Source organism: Pelophylax lessonae, assembly GCF_965119305.1.
Source record: "Pelophylax lessonae genome assembly, chromosome: 7".
In the NCBI taxonomy this organism is placed as follows: Eukaryota; Metazoa; Chordata; class Amphibia; order Anura; family Ranidae; genus Pelophylax; species Pelophylax lessonae.
The window spans coordinates 238,306,066-238,322,833 of NC_138774.1; the positions used below are offsets into that span (position 1 = coordinate 238,306,066).

Here is a 16,768-nt window from a genome sequence, read left to right on the forward strand (position 1 = left end):
GTTGGGAAACCTCCCGCTGTCAGAATACAATACAATGGGAGGGATTTCCTCATGAACACTGACGGTGTTGGTGGGGAAATCAAACAATTTTCTTTCCTTTAACCCATGGTTAAAGGAAAGAAAATTGTACAGTGTATGGCAAAGGTATAGCTTCACAGGAGTTTAGGAGTAATTATCACAGCTGAGCCCTAATAAGCACTTAAAATTTACTTGAGCAATGACAGTACAGCCTAATTCAAACTTGCAGTTTGGAAGGGTGGGCAGTAAAAACGGGCAGATGAGGTGCAAATTTACCACCTCCCAACTTGCCCCCCAAGTTGTAAAGGCAGTTATACGGAGCATTCACATGCTGCAACTGTGATGCTTTGCATCTTGATGTATCAAAAATGTTCCCGCTGTCATGTTCAGTGGGCATTACTGCCAGTCAAATGTGATCTGTTCAATTATATTTGCATGCATTCAAGGCAGTGTGGGGGCTTTCAAGGGACAAAACAGGCAGTGTGGAGGTGACAAATAACCTTACTTAAAGCATTATTAAAAATAATAAATTTTCACACAGAAACCAGCAGCCATGGGTGACGGTGAAATGGCGGTTTTCGGCGATGCCGCCCAGTACCTCCGTAAGACTGATAAAGAAAGACTGGAAGCCCAGAACAAGCCTTTTGATGCCAAGAACACCTGTTACGTGGATGACCAAAAGGAACTTTACGTGAAGGGTTTGGTCACCGCTCGCGAAGATGGAAAAATCACTGTGAAGACTGATGATGGCAGGGTAACTATTATAACAAAATTTTCTGAATAAATCAAGTACTAAACATGATTAAAAACTATGTATTAAACATATTATTTTCTATTTCAGACTGTAACAGTCAAAGAAGGCCAAGTTTACCCCCAGAATCCTCCCAAGTACGATAAAATTGAAGACATGGCGATGATGACTCACCTGAATGAAGCTTCTGTGCTGTATAACCTCAAAGAACGTTACGCAGCCTGGATGATCTACGTAAGTCCCAATATCTAGAAAAAAAAAACAGGAGTTCAAATAAAATGTAGATAAGAGCTATTGCAACAATCCTAATAATACATACTAATTTATATAAAAAAAAATATTAAAAATCTTTAGAATTTTTTTTTTTGCATTAGTTGATGACTGGCATCTAAACTTCCTAATAAAGTTAAACCTACTCTGTAAAATAACAGCTTTAATCTGAAAGTATGAATCTGGTTGCTAAATGTAAAGAAAATACAAGAAATCCTTATACTTGGCTTCAATGGATTTTATATTTTGGGGTAAAATATGAATTTTTAGTTTAGGTAACGAGACATTTTAAGAAACCACAGTTGTTTTTCAAACTAACATCATATACTTTATAATGTATTACAGACATACTCTGGGCTTTTCTGCGTCACTGTCAACCCCTACAAGTGGCTGCCAGTGTATGACCCTAAGGTGGTTGCTGGCTACAGAGGCAAGAAGCGTATGGAAGCTCCACCACACATCTTCTCCATCTCTGATAACGCTTATCAGTTTATGCTCACAGGTACTTGGGCTTGTCTTATTGTGAATGTTTATTTGATATTTTCAGGAGCCACATACATGATTTAAATCCACATTTGCATTTTTTGCAGATCGTGAAAATCAGTCTGTCCTGATTACCGGTGAATCTGGTGCTGGAAAGACTGTCAACACCAAGCGTGTCATCCAGTACTTTGCAACAATTGCAGCTATTGGCGACACTAAGAAGAAGGATTCCGCCAGCAGCATAAAGGTGCGTACTAAGCTTTCAACTATTATTAAAAAATAAAAAAAAATCTTGGAAAAGGAGTTGGTTAGCTAAACAAATGCACTCAATTGCAAGCAGCAGTATAGAGATGAGATGAAAACACATGCTATATGTAGGTATTATCCCACGTAAATCACTAAGATCACATTTTGAGTATGGAATACAGTTTTGGGTAATGTACTATTATAAAGACCTTAAAGATTTAGAGAGAGTACAAAGGCAATCTAAACTAAATTAGTAAAAAGCATGGCAGGTCTCCCTGATAGGAAAGGTTAAAAATAAAAACTGTACTTGTCCGATTTGGAAAAAAGACAAGTTAAAGGTGATTAATAATTCATAGATATATCCAAAATCGATGTAAAAAAATTGTGAAATCATTATTTTCTACCATGATTGTGAAAAGGAAAAGGGAATAAAAAGCTGCATAGCAGGAAAATAATATTTTACAATTAATTTGGGAAGGGTTTTTAAAGGTCAACATGGTTAGGTTGTGGAATGCTCCTAAGTAATAGCATGCTACATCCTCTTGTTGGAATACAAACTAAAGTCATAGTATTCATATTAAAAATTCTAGATGCTTTCTTTGCGTGCTTAGGGACTATTTTACTTAGTAAATATGTGTTAACAAAGTTATGTAATTTTAGAGATGTGCTGAGTGTCAACGCACAGAGATTCATGACAGCCAAGTATGACAACAAGTATAACTATGCTCCGATTACAGTCCTGTCCTTCACAGTTAATGTATCCTGTACTCAAACTATATTGGTATCTGACTGTGAAAATGCTAATGTAATTGGGATGTTATTTACTACATAAAAAGTTGCTTGCTCAGACTGGTTTAAAAGGCCTTGTACTTGTATAATCAATGCACCAAAGTACAACATGTAGTAGCCCCAGATAGGACTTGCGTTTTCTGATTTTCTTTCCCTTTTTGCTTGTTCTAATAACTTTTACCTGTTTTACTTGTCTCCTAAATCTTTGTACTTCTTTATCTTTAGGGTAATCTGGAAGATCAAATCATCCAGGCTAACCCTCTGCTGGAAGCCTTCGGTAATGCCAAGACTGTAAGAAATGACAACTCCTCTCGTTTTGTAAGTATATATGAGATCTATATGTTCATTAGTTACTCATCCCTAGGAACTCATATTGCATGAACTCCTTTCTAATCTTCTCTTGTCATGTTTAGGGTAAATTCATCAGAATCCACTTTGGTACCACTGGAAAACTGTCTTCAGCTGATATTGAAACATGTAAGAACGAAATCCTCCAAGTTCTTCTCATTTTGTAGTTTCTCACATATGTTCACATAACTACTACTATGCAATTTTATAGATCTGCTGGAGAAGTCCAGAGTAACATTCCAGCTGTCAGCTGAAAGAAGCTACCACATCTTCTACCAGATCTTGACAAATAAGAAACCAGAGGTTGTTGGTAAGCTCATATTTCCATTCAGATAATAGACAAGAAATGAGAAATGCAAACCATAAGCATGTGTAATTGAATATAGAACTTATCATTTTATATGTGTTTGTGTTCAGAGATGCTTCTTGTTACCACCAACCCATACGACTACCCCTCAATCAGCCAGGGTGAAATTGTTGTGAAGAGTATTGATGATGAAGAGGAGTTGATCGCCACAGATGTAAGTTGTTGAAATCTTGGAACAAAAAAAACTTTTTTCAGTTTTACACAGATTGTACAATTTCCACAGATGTACAGAATCTGTTACTAGGCACTAAATAACCAGAGCTATTTTTCCATCAGACTGCCATTGACATCCTTGGATTCACCCCAGAAGAAAAGGTCGGCATCTACAAGTTGACTGGTGCAGTCATGCATCACGGCAACATGAAGTTCAAGCAGAAGCAGAGGGAGGAGCAGGCCGAGCCAGATGGCACTGAGGGTTTGTCTTTTGTTTTTCAAATTATTTTATGATTTTTTTTTTTTTTCATCTTCCCATGTCATTTTAGGATTTATCTCATTCTATATGTCTTATCTCCAGTTGCTGACAAGATTGCTTATCTGATGGGTTACAACTCTGCTGATTTGCTGAAGGCTTTGTGCTACCCCAGAGTAAAGGTCGGCAATGAGTTTGTCACCAAGGGACAAACTGTACCTCAGGTATGATAAAATCAAGAAATAAAATAAATACATTCTCAAAGATAACTATGTTTTCCATAATATATGATTGTGACGAAACACATGATTTTTGCTCTCCTCTTTAGGTCAACAACTCTGTTGGTGCCCTCTGCAAGTCCGTTTTTGAAAAACTCTTCTTGTGGATGGTCACTCGTATCAACCAGCAGCTTGACACCAAACAGCCAAGACAGTTCTTTATTGGTGTGCTGGATATTGCTGGATTTGAAATCTTTGATGTAAGTTCTTGAACAGTTTGAGCTTTGAATGCCTTTTAAAGCAAAGGACCATTTCTCATTTCTTTATTTTACATACAGTATAACAGCTTGGAACAGCTCTGTATCAACTTTACCAATGAGAAGTTACAGCAGTTCTTCAACCACCACATGTTCGTCCTGGAGCAAGAGGAATACAAGAAGGAAGGTATTGACTGGGAGTTCATTGACTTTGGTATGGACTTGGCTGCCTGCATTGAGCTTATTGAGAAGGTAATTTCACATGTGGAAAAGTTATTATGAAACCAAAAATGTAGAATTATGTGTTGTGACAGATTTAAAGTAACACTGATCATTTATTATCAGCCTATGGGCATCTTCTCCATCCTTGAAGAGGAGTGCATGTTCCCCAAGGCCACTGACACATCCTTTAAGAACAAGCTGTATGAGCAGCATCTTGGCAAGTGCAAGAACTTTGAGAAGCCCAAACCTGGCAAAGGAAAGGCTGAGGCTCACTTCTCTCTTGTGCACTATGCTGGTACTGTGGATTACAACATCTCTGGCTGGCTTGACAAGAATAAGGATCCATTGAATGAATCTGTTATCCAGCTGTACCAGAAATCTTCAATGAAACTGCTGTCCTTGCTCTACTCCACCATCAATGCTGCTGATGGTGAGTAGCTTGCCTGTTCCTTTCCTACTTTAAGCTTTTTTGTACTTTTACATTTAAATTCATATCTGTGATGACTCTCCCATTGTGTTTTATTTACAGAGGCTAGCAGTGGCAAAGGAGGAAAGAAGAAGAAGGGAGGCTCCTTCCAGACTGTGTCTGCTCTGTTCAGAGTAAGTATTACTTTTTATCTGCATAAAGACTTACGTAATTTCTGTCATAGCAGAAAATCCTAATTTATATTGTGTGTGTGTGTTATAGGAAAACTTGAACAAGCTTATGACCAACTTGAAAAGCACTCACCCTCACTTTGTGCGTTGTCTGATCCCCAATGAGACCAAAACTCCAGGTACAATTTTATTATCCTTTTCATGCTGCAAACACTAAATATTAGGAAGGCACTATAGTTTTTGTGGTCACTACTGACATTTATGATTTTCACAGGTATTATGGATAACCACCTGATCATTCACCAACTGAGATGTAACGGTGTATTGGAAGGTATCAGAATTTGCAGAAAGGGATTCCCCAGCAGAATTATTTATGCTGACTTTAAGCAACGGTAAATTTTCATGCACATTGTAAACATACTTGTATATCTTATAGAAACTATTGAATTATTAGGGGTGAACAGTGCCATTAGGTTTGGGAGTTAAATAGAACGTTTTCATTATTTGGCTATGTATGGGTTATTATACACTTTGAGAATAATCGTTAACCATTCCATAATGTTCTTTTTTCTAAAGTTACAAGGTCCTGAATGCCAGTGCAATCCCAGATGGTCAGTTTATTGATAGCAAGAAGGCATCAGAAAAACTCTTGGGCTCCATTGATGTTGACCACACTCAGTACAAATTTGGCCACACCAAGGTATGACAGACAGAAACTCCCAAAAAATGGTAAATCTAACAGTTTCTAATATTTTAATTTAAAATGACTATTTTTTTTCTGAAGGTATTCTTCAAAGCTGGTCTCCTGGGTACCCTGGAAGAGATGAGAGATGAAAAGCTGGCAGAACTTATCACTCGTACTCAGGCCCTCTGCAGAGGTTTCTTGATGAGAATTGAGTTCAAAAAGATGATGGAAAGAAGGTAACATTTATCATGTCCTTAATTGAATGCAGTACAGATCTACCTTCATTAGTAAGGCAAGAAAACAACCAAAAATGTTACCTATTTTCTACACAGGGAAGCCATCTTTATCATCCAGTACAATGTCAGATCATTCATGAATGTCAAACACTGGCCATGGATGAAGCTGTACTTCAAGATTAAGCCTCTCCTGAAGAGTGCTGAGACTGAGAAGGAAATGGCCAACATAAAGGAGGAGTTTGAAAAGATCAAGGATGCTCTGGCTAAGTCAGAGGCCAAGAAGAAGGAACTAGAGGAGAAACTGGTTTCCTTGCTGCAGGAAAAGAATGACTTACAGCTCCAAGTCCAGTCGGTAGGTAGAATTACATAGCAAAACACTGTTAGAAAAACAATTTTTAGTGATACCCATCCAAAAAATTCCCAGTTGCCTAAAAGAAAATTGTTTTCAACAGGAATCTGAGACTCTGGCTGATGCTGAGGAGAGATGTGAAGGTCTCATCAAGAACAAGATTCAACTTGAATCAAAACTCAAGGAGCTCAATGAGAGACTTGAAGATGAAGAAGAAAGCAACGCTGAACTGACAGCTAAGAAAAGGAAACTGGAAGATGAAACCTCAGAGCTAAAGAAAGACATTGATGACCTGGAACTCACTCTGGCAAAAGTAGAAAAAGAAAAACATGCAACAGAAAATAAGGTATAAGCAACAAGAAACGTAAAGTCCACTTTCTGATTCAAATACACAAATGCAAAGTCTACTTCCTAATACAATAAAATTATCGGTATGTATTTTAATCTTTGTTCCCTTATTTATAGGTTAAAAATCTTACTGAAGAATTGGCATCTCTTGATGAAAATGTCTCCAAACTCACCAAGGAAAAGAAAGCTCTTCAGGAGGCTCATCAGCAAACTCTTGATGACCTTCAAGCTGAGGAAGACAAAGTCAGCTCCTTGACCAAAGCAAAGACAAAGCTGGAACAGCAAGTAGATGATGTGAGTATCTTAAAACAGAATTTCTAATCTATTGTGTATTTAAAAAGAGGCCAAATTATGCAAATAAATGTATGTACTTCTAGCTGGAAGGTTCCCTGGAACAAGAGAAGAAACTTCGTCTTGACCTGGAGAGGGCCAAGAGAAAGCTGGAAGGTGACCTAAAACTGTCCCAGGAAACCGTTGTGGATCTTGAAAATGATAAGCAGCAAGCTGATGAAAAGCTAAAAAAGTAAGGAGTGCTCCCATCTATTTTTTTTTTAAGAAAAACCTGAAAATACAATCAGCCTTGGTAATTTGTATTAACCTTGATTCACAGGAAGGACTTTGAAGTCAGCCAATTGCAGGGAAAGATTGAGGATGAACAATCCCTTGGATCTCAACTGCAGAAGAAAATAAAGGAACTACAGGTAAAGGATGGATTACAGGATCCTAATATCATTATACTGATTTCTTATTATTTAACTATGAATTTTAAAATCCCAATAATAATAACCTGCTTTATTTAGGCTCGCATTGAAGAACTTGAGGAGGAAATTGAAGCTGAGAGGGCAGCACGTGCCAAGGTTGAGAAACAGAGAGCTGATCTCTCCAGAGAACTTGAAGAAATCAGTGAAAGACTTGAGGAAGCTGGTGGTGCAACATCTGCCCAGATTGAGGTGAACAAGAAGCGTGAAGCTGAATTCCAGAAACTGAGACGTGACCTGGAAGAAGCCACTCTTCAACATGAAGCCACTGCTTCTGCTCTGCGCAAAAAGCATGCTGACAGTGTTGCTGAGCTTGGGGAACAGATTGACAACCTGCAGCGTGTTAAGCAGAAGCTGGAGAAAGAGAAGAGTGAGCTGAAGATGGAGGTTGATGACCTTGCAAGCAACCTGGAGAGCATCTCTAAAGGGAAGGTAAGTCATTTCTTGAAAATACATGTTTCTTTATTCTTTTTTAATTCTTATTCTGGAATGAAGACAATGATTTTACTAAATGTTCTTGTAGGCCAACCTTGAAAAAGTTAACCGTGTGCTTGAGGACCAACTGAGTGAAGTTAAGTCTAAGGATGATGAACATCTGCGTTTACTTAATGACCTCACTACCCAGAGGGCTCGTCTGCAGACTGAGACTGGTAGGTTAATTACTGTACTCATACAATAGAAGTAATATATTTAACAATATAATGAAATATATATAATAAAATGTTGAAGAAAACCAAAGGCATAAACTAAAGAGAATTCACAAAAGTGAAGAAATACTTGACAACATGCACTGATGTGTCTGTCTATTAAATGCATTGTTTTTCATACTATGTGATATTGCTTTCATATAATTCTAGGTGAGCTGTCTCGCCAGCTTGAAGAGAAGGAGTCTCTAATTTCTCAGTTATCCAGAGGCAAACAGGGCTTCACTCAGCAGGTTGAGGAACTCAAGAGACAGCTTGAAGAAGAGTCAAAGGTAACATTGTGATGTTAAGTTAAACAAAAAAGATTAAAACAGTACATTTCCTACAATGTCATTACATGTATTTCACATATTTCTTATCTGCATATTCCAGGCCAAGAATGCCCTTGCCCATGCCCTGCAGTCTGCTCGCCATGACAATGACTTGCTCCGCGAGCAATATGAGGAGGAACAGGAAGCCAAGGCTGAGCTTCAACGTTCTCTTTCCAAGGCTAATGGTGAAGTTTCCCAGTGGAGGACCAAATACGAAACTGATGCCATTCAGCGCACAGAGGAGCTGGAGGAGGCCAAGTAAGTTGAAACTCAGGAAATGTGTTTTTATTTTTATATTTTTATTGATTTTAAAATAGAAAAAAGGGAGATTTGTTTTCAACAGACTCTTATTGTACTATTACTTAACATTGTTCTTTATTTGCTTTATAGGAAGAAGCTGGCTCAGCGTTTGCAGGATGCTGAGGAACAGGTTGAGGCTGTGAACTCCAAGTGTGCCTCCCTGGAAAAGACCAAGCAGAGATTGCAGTCTGAGGTTGAAGACCTCATGGTCGATGTGGAGAGAGCGAATAGTGCAGCAGCTTCTCTTGACAAGAAACAGAGAAACTTTGATAAGGTAAAAGTGCAGGCATAATACAACTATAATAACTTTCAATTATTTGGATACATATCCTATACATGTCCGTGTTTTCAGGTCCTGGCAGAATGGAAGCAGAAGTATGAGGAGGGTCAGGCTGAACTGGAGGCTGCTCAGAAAGAGGCTCGCAGCCTGAGCACTGAGATCTTCAAGTTGAAGAATGCTTATGAAGAGGCACTGGAACAAGTTGAATCCCTGAAACGCGAGAACAAGAACTTGCAACGTATGTGATTTCTTACATTTAAAATTTGCTTACTTATTTCTATAACTTTTAATTGATGAGAATGGCACGTGCACTAAATAGATGTGTAACATTTGTTTGACCATCTCTTCACCAGAGGAGATCTCAGATCTGACTGAACAGATTGGTGAGTCTGGAAAGTCCATCAATGAACTGGAGAAGGCCAGGAAGCAGGTTGAACAGGAAAAGAGTGACCTTCAGGCTGCTCTGGAGGAAGCTGAGGTATACAACTAGAAAAATATACAGATAACATGGACTGGTTTTATTTTGGCATGACTTTTCTGAGTGCCAGTCTACCAACTTAATTTTAAATATTGTGTTCCTTTTTTAAAGGGATCATTGGAACATGAAGAAGCCAAGATCCTCCGTGTTCAGCTTGAGCTGAACCAGATCAAATCTGAGGTGGACAGGAAGATTGCAGAGAAGGATGAGGAAATTGAACAGCTGAAGAGAAACAGCCAGAGAGCCGTCGACACCCTGCAGAGCACACTGGACTCTGAAATCAGAAGCAGAAATGATGCTCTGAGACTGAAGAAGAAGATGGAAGGAGATTTGAATGAACTTGAAATCCAACTGAGCCATTCCAACCGCCAGGCTTCAGAGGCACAGAAACAGCTCAGAAATGTGCAAGGACAGCTGAAGGTATCCCAAAAAAGTTCAAATAATCATATAAAATACAAAGCTCTAGTCTCATTCTATTGAAAGTAGTCCGATTGTTGGTTTATGATAACACATTTTTGTCATATAGGATGCCCAGCTGCAGTTAGATGATGCCTTGAGAGGACAGGAGGACCTGAAGGAACAGGTTGCTGTGATTGAACGCAGAAACAATCTGCAACAAGCTGAGATTGAAGAGTCTAGGTCTGCTCTGGAACAAACAGAGAGGTCTCGCAAGATCGCAGAACAGGAACTTCTAGATGCCAGTGAACGTCTGCAGCTCCTGCACTCCCAGGTATAATCTACTCATAAATATCATTACATTTAGCAGTAAATGTTTCCTTGTTTCAATAAATGCTAACTAATTCCCCAAATATTTGTTTTTCTAGAACACCAGCCTTCTGAACAGCAAGAAGAAATTAGAAAGTGACATTGCACAGCTGACAAATGAAGTGGAGGAATCTGTTCAGGAATCCAGAAATGCTGAAGACAAAGCCAAAAAGGCCATCACTGATGTATGTATCCATTCTTCTACAAACTCATAGCATAGATTACCTCCTCAAATCAACATTCCCACTGACTGTTTTTCCATACTACTCAAGGCTGCTCTGATGGCAGAAGAGTTGAAGAAGGAGCAGGACACCAGTGCCCATCTGGAGAGAATGAAGAAGAACCTTGAACAGACTGTGAAGGACCTGCAGCACCGTCTGGATGAAGCTGAACAGCTGGCATTGAAGGGTGGCAAGAAGCAGCTCCAGAAACTGGAAACCAGAGTAAGTATTTTAAATACAAAAGTAATAAAGATTAGAGGACAAATATAAAAATTCCAACAATATTTATTTTCTGAAAATGTTCCTCATAGGTGCGTGAACTGGAGAATGAGCTGGACAATGAACAGAAACGTGGAGTTGAGTCCATTAAAGGAGTTCGCAAATATGAAAGGAGGGTTAAGGAACTGACCTACCAGGTAAAATAACTTAGTATACTGTACATACTCAGTATGGAAAATTCCTAAGGACCGCTTGCTTTTAGGTAGTTCTTGGGCTAAACCTTTTTGATACAAACATTACTTTTATATTCTGAATGTTTTTTATTTTGCAGACTGAGGAAGACAGGAAAAACATCCTGAGGTTGCAGGATTTGGTAGACAAACTGCAGCTGAAGGTCAAGGCTTACAAGAGACAGGCTGAGGAATCTGTAAGTGCAAACTTCATTTCTTGTAGAAAAACATTTTGGAAAAGCCTTTTCTTCATAGATAAGGCTGATTATAAGCAAGTTAGACTTTAGACCAAATTTTCAATTCAACTTGCAATTTGACAATTGATTAACCTTGTACTTCAGGAGGAACAAGCCAATGCTCACCTGGGCCGCTTCAGGAAGGTCCAGCATGAGCTTGAAGAAGCTGAAGAGAGAGCTGACATTGCTGAGTCCCAGGTCAACAAGCTCAGGGCCAAGAGCCGTGACATTGGAGGAAAGGTATGGAAGCATTTTTTTTAAATGTTATGTCACCTTATTTGTTTTAAATTACTTCTTGTACCTTACATTTTTTTTCTTTATCTTTTGCAGAAGGAGAGCGAAGAGTAAATACTTACGAATGGTTGTAGAAACATGAAGAGTATTTAAATTATATTGTGCTAATATTTAAATAAATTATTGAAGTTCCTAAAATATGTTGTGGCCTTTTTATTCTATCAAACACAATTTTCTTGTAATGGTTTCTACTTTAAATGGTTTCTACTTTAATGGTAGATGTAAACACAGAAATGAATGCAGTTATGAACTCATTAAAACATAATAAAGACTTTTCTGCAGTTACTGTAATTACCTGAATATGGCCTAAAATCAGTATCGTATAATTCCTTGTAGAGCATTCCCCTGGCAGAGGGTTGGTCAGTACTAGCAGTGAATCAGCAGTGAATCAGCATATGCAAACACGAGGAGAGATCAGTCTGAGCAATTGGGCAAACTGCTGCTACTCCTTCTCTGTCCTATCCTAGGCTGGGGCTAGGGAGGTGACCTAGCCTTATTGTTTAACTGCAACAGTGAAAAGTCACCAGCCTGGTTGTACATTCTGGTGGGGCTCTGTAAAGCTCAGGACTAGATTGACAAAAAATACAAACCTCTTGGAAGGTGAAATACCTCTAAGTAATAAGTAATTAATCGCTGTATTTGGCCTGGAGTTCAGCTTTTATGATTGCCTGGCCCTTAATGGAAATCTCCCACTTGTGGCTTTTCAAAAAACCTAAGGTGTATATTAGTGCACTTCGAAAAAGCAACTGGTGCAGTCTACATTTACTTTTCAGCTGACATCAAGTACTAAACTGGTCCACAAGTCAACATTGGAGTCAGTTCATTAACCATTGGTTTTAATTGTCCCTAATTCCTCGTGAAGAGGCTGGGTTGACACTCATAGAAACTGGACATTCCTATGACGAAATACAGGCATTGATCAGCTTATTATAGAAGGCATTGGTAAATTGATGGCGATGTTTAAAGGACTGGTAAACTTCAATTGCTACTTAAAACATAACTCTGGGCCAACACAAGCATTAACAGATTTCCTTCATACACAGTATGATATTATTCCTATAAATAACCTATATGCTAAGAACAATGCTGAGACACCAAAACACCCAAGACAAAATGGCAAGGCACTGTGACTTGCATAGGTTTACACCTGATTGAGGGCAAATACAGCAGTGTGCATGGATTGCTGCTGGCCATAAAGGTTAATGGGAAGCCTATCCTACCACTTAAAAGTCTATGAAAAATCAGCAAATTGGTTCAACAAAGGAACATGAATATAGGGCATCTGTTTAAGGAACCCTACTAATATACAGAAGCCCAGAGTGTGTGTGTTAAGGAGGCTTCCACACTACATAAAAGTAATAAAATAAATATTTAACCAAAAAACCAAGACCTTGATGATTATACCCAATGGAACTACTTATGCAATGGTGTATATTTGCTGATCACTGTATTCAATGAGAATTGTGGGTAGACTCTTTATGAATATCCACAAAAACATCCTTGCCCATACCTATAGATATGGGTAATCCTGCCATTCAAAATTTAGAAGCAAAATCTAAGATAAACCCCTTTCCCATAACAAATAAAATTAAATATAGAAAGCAAACACAATGGGGTACATTTAGATAGTCAACAAAAGATTCACTGCAGGTAAATCAATTATTGAAATTTAAAATACATGAATCAGGAAGATATACCTATAGTGAATGTTTGGTAAATGCATATTTACCAACATCTTTGTCCCAGTCGACACTTACCATGGCCCATACATGATACGTTCCACCCAAATTACGCCCACTTTCTAGATGGCCCTGCCTAGATCATGCCCACTTTCTGGGTGGTGCCACCCTTAATTATGTAGAGACCACCTATTGTCACCCCTGCCAATGGCCCACACTTGCTACGCCCACCTTCCAAGCAATTCTGCCCAGATTACGCCCACTTTCCAGATGACCCTGCCTAGATCATGCACACTTGCTGGGTGGTGCCACCCATAGATATGTAGAGACCATCCATAATCACCCCCACCCATGGCCCACACTTGATACTCCAACCTCACAGGCAGCTTGCCCAGATTACACTAACTTTCCAGTTGGCCTTGCCTAGATCATGCCCACTTTCTAGGTAATTATGTAGGGACTATCTACTTGCACCTATGATACTCTTTTGAGTTACTGAGCATAGACACAACCCTGGGCAGAGATGTATAGTAACTAAGTAGAACTACTTCACTATTGTACTTAAGTACCGAAAGGCGGTATCTGTACTTTCCTAGAGAAGAATTTTTTTCTCCTACTTCCACTTTTACTTCACTACATTTTTTCGATGATTTCAATACTTCTTCTTCTACTATTTTTTTTTTTTGTGCTGCATAGTTACTCGTGGCAATTATAAAAATTACCACTGCCAGAACAGTAGATGGCAGGTTTCATGAAGCTCAAAACATGTGTATTATCAGCGAATTTTTTTTTCAAAACTACTGGTACTTTTACTTTCAGTACTTGAGTAGCAAAATTTTTCAAAAAACTACTTGCAATACATAAAATGTTGAATACTTTAGTACTTCTACTTAAGTCACTTTTTGATCGAGCACTTCCACTTCTACTCAAGTCACTTTTTGATCGAGCACTTGTACTTTTACTCAAGTATGGGTTTTGAGTACTTTATACAACTCTGACCCTGGGACACAGCAATATCGGGATAGAGGACCAAGATGAGGGATTGTTCCGGCAAATCCTGGACAGTTGGCATCTACGTGAATGTAATTTTTACTGCTTTATAAATATACCGCAATGTTGGGCTGTATTTTTTGTAGCGGTTTCATACAAATATACAAATGTAACGGTACCCCTGAAGGAGCCGTTTAGTAATCTGGGTTCTCTGTTCAGTGCCTCGACTCCAAAAACAACTTCATTCTCTATGACACACCAGGTTAAGCAAATATACACTGTAATACTGTTAAGAGCTTAGAGATACAGTAGATATTTTGCTTACTGTTATCATTCAGTATCAGTAAATGGGCACCAGTCTGGTTTGTGATAAAGAAGTGCTTTATATTGTAATGATTTAAAGTAGAAGACAATGGCTTTTATTTACTAAAGGCAAATCCACTGTGCACTACAAGTTCACTGTAAGTACACTTGGAAGTGCAGTTTCTGTAGATCTGAAGGGGACATGCAAGGAAAATAAAAAACAGCATTTTTTTTTGCACATGTGTAAGAGACGTTCAGCTGGACCCAAACAGGTGTTAGTGTGTGCACAAGAAGAAGTGTGCATGCTGGTTCCCATGAATTTTCTTGTGGACCATAGCCTTTCCACTTATAGTGTAGTTCCGGCCACAGAAAAAAAATTTCAATGAACATACCCCCGGGACAGTCAGGGCTAGTACATTCCACAATGGCTAGCCTCTGATCTGTCCCGGTTCGCACTTACCTTTTAGAAGAAATACTCACTTTTAACATTTCTTCTCCAGCGTTGCCATCTCTGTTGTGGGCAGCTGAAGCCAGTGCGATCCTCTTCTGCGTCCTCTTCCGTGTCTTCTTCTCCCAGAATGCGCCTGCACCAGCCCCTCTCATCACTTCCGGTGCGGCGTCGCACTGGAAGTGACGAGCGGGGCCGGTGCTGTTGCATTGATTCCTGGGAGCCGGTGCTGTCGCATTGATTCCTGGGAGCGATGGCGTTCAGCTCCCAGGAATCATTGCAAAGCGGAAGTGACGGCGCGGGCCGTGCGGCCGAGTGAGGAAGTGGAAGAGAGGTGAGTATTTTCTTTCTTCAATTACAAGGTAAGTAAAAAAAAATAAAATCCTAACTACCCATTTCTGTTTCAGGTGACCTATAGCAAGCGGATGGCCCAAAATCGACTATGCCGATTTTGTGGCCGGAACTCCGCTTTAATCAAGTACTGGATAGTACTCCTTCTTTTCCTACAATCCACAATTGTCTCGGCTTCGTATTCCTCCTTGCCATCAACTATTGCAGGTGGTGGTGATCTGACTCACGGCCAGGGAATGAATCTGGCTTTAGCAAGGATACATGAAAGACAGGGTGCATTTTGTATGTTTCTGGAAGTGAAAGTTCATAAGCCGCTGAGTTGATTTGTCTCTTAACAGGGAATGGACTGATATATATATAGGCCCCAGTTTCTTGGATGGGCATGACAGTTTTAGGTTAGTGGTGGATAGCCAAACCTTGCCTCCTCGTTTGAGGTATAGGTCTCATCTCCTTTTCCTGTCAAAAAATTTTACTGTTTTGCTGTGCTTTGGAAATGGCATCTTGCAACACTTTATTGTTTGACTGCAAGGTCAGGGCACAGGTGAACAGGAACAAGCTGAAAAACCCTCAGCAATGTGCTCCTGTGGTTGCATAGAAGGAGAAACCTATTAGCCAAACCCACGGACAGAGAACTCCTGTCTACATGACTTGCGAACGTGCGCGCATGCACATACGCAAAAGCGTGTACGCAGCAACGTTCAGGCCCGCCACTAAAGTGGCGCCAAGTGGGCTGCTCTGTTTCTGACGTGTCTGCTAGTTACCGACCCGGCTTGCCTGACCCAGCTGTGTGTCCAGACATCCTTATATCTGTCTGCTACCTGCTAGCCTGCCAAGTGCCTGCTGCCTGTGACCTACCAGGCTGCTAAGCATCTGCTGCCTGTGACCAGCCAGTCTGCCAAGTACCTGCTGTCTGCCACCCGCCAGCCTGCCAAGTACCTGATGCCCTGTGTCACAATCCAGCCTGCATCCAAGTACGCACATACCTTACATCTGCAGTCTTCACCATCTAAACTTCTAGGCACTCATGCAACTCCAGGCTTCTGTGCCTCCTGTTTACTTTATCAGGGGTACCAGGCAGGAGGTGTAAGAGATCGCCTTCCTCTCCTCTCCACGCCAGGCTCCATCTCCAGGTATGTGACACCTGCCTCTGTGAGTCATCCAGTCCAGAGGCGTGGCTTAAAGTTTGTGGGCGCTGATGCAAAAGTTGACCTGGGGCCCCTCACTACCACCCGCCGTTTCCAATGTGCCAATATACTCCAAGACCCTAAAGAGTTATTTCAGATCTTTATTTATTTACATACTGAGAGGGTCATTCAAACGATTTTGGAGAAACTGTCCACGTGTTGTCATACCTCTTTTTTGTTCACCTTTTTTTTTTTTAAGTAATGAAAGTAGCAGTTTTACCCTAAAACTAACTATCTCTAAATCTACTCACAGCCACATTCTAAGACTAACCTATCTAGCTCTGTAAAACAAAAATCGCTTTACATACTTTTTCTGAAGGCGATCTGGTCTCCAGTTGCGGATGCTGTGTGCAGGAGAGAACCGACAACAGCTGGAAAATGCCTGGGAAGCGACGTCACCCATAGGGTTACCGTTTTCAACTGC

General features: G+C 39.8%; 2 protein-coding genes across 2 annotated transcripts in view; both read left to right on the forward strand.

Moving 5' to 3' along the window:
* Positions 1-571: 571 nt before the first annotated feature.
* Positions 572-7,120, forward strand: LOC309560710 (myosin-4-like; the record flags this gene model as incomplete). Its single annotated transcript, XM_082264336.1, has 22 exons — positions 572-772; positions 860-1,003; positions 1,385-1,541; positions 1,630-1,769; positions 2,783-2,875; positions 2,971-3,034; positions 3,117-3,215; positions 3,323-3,426; positions 3,549-3,687; positions 3,787-3,905; positions 4,010-4,159; positions 4,238-4,408; positions 4,502-4,808; positions 4,908-4,978; positions 5,067-5,154; positions 5,250-5,367; positions 5,552-5,675; positions 5,760-5,896; positions 5,993-6,248; positions 6,349-6,591; positions 6,711-6,887; positions 6,971-7,120. The coding sequence occupies 22 exons, from the start codon at positions 572-574 to the stop codon at positions 7,118-7,120; spliced, it is 3,252 nt and encodes a 1,083-aa protein (XP_082120462.1).
* A 124-nt stretch (positions 7,121-7,244) lies between these two features.
* LOC309560608 (myosin heavy chain, skeletal muscle-like) overlaps positions 7,245-16,768 on the forward strand; it is a gene marked incomplete at both ends in the record, with an annotated part of 30,673 nt that continues 21,149 nt past the window's right edge. The window contains 12 exons of the mRNA XM_082264233.1: positions 7,245-7,269; positions 7,428-7,783; positions 7,875-8,001; positions 8,209-8,327; positions 8,428-8,624; positions 8,757-8,940; positions 9,019-9,184; positions 9,300-9,424; positions 9,536-9,844; positions 9,951-10,154; positions 10,249-10,374; positions 10,462-10,636. Of these exons, the coding sequence (XP_082120359.1) occupies positions 7,245-7,269; positions 7,428-7,783; positions 7,875-8,001; positions 8,209-8,327; positions 8,428-8,624; positions 8,757-8,940; positions 9,019-9,184; positions 9,300-9,424; positions 9,536-9,844; positions 9,951-10,154; positions 10,249-10,374; positions 10,462-10,636 (2,113 nt within the window). The remainder of the gene's footprint in view (positions 7,270-7,427; positions 7,784-7,874; positions 8,002-8,208; positions 8,328-8,427; positions 8,625-8,756; positions 8,941-9,018; positions 9,185-9,299; positions 9,425-9,535; positions 9,845-9,950; positions 10,155-10,248; positions 10,375-10,461; positions 10,637-16,768) is intronic.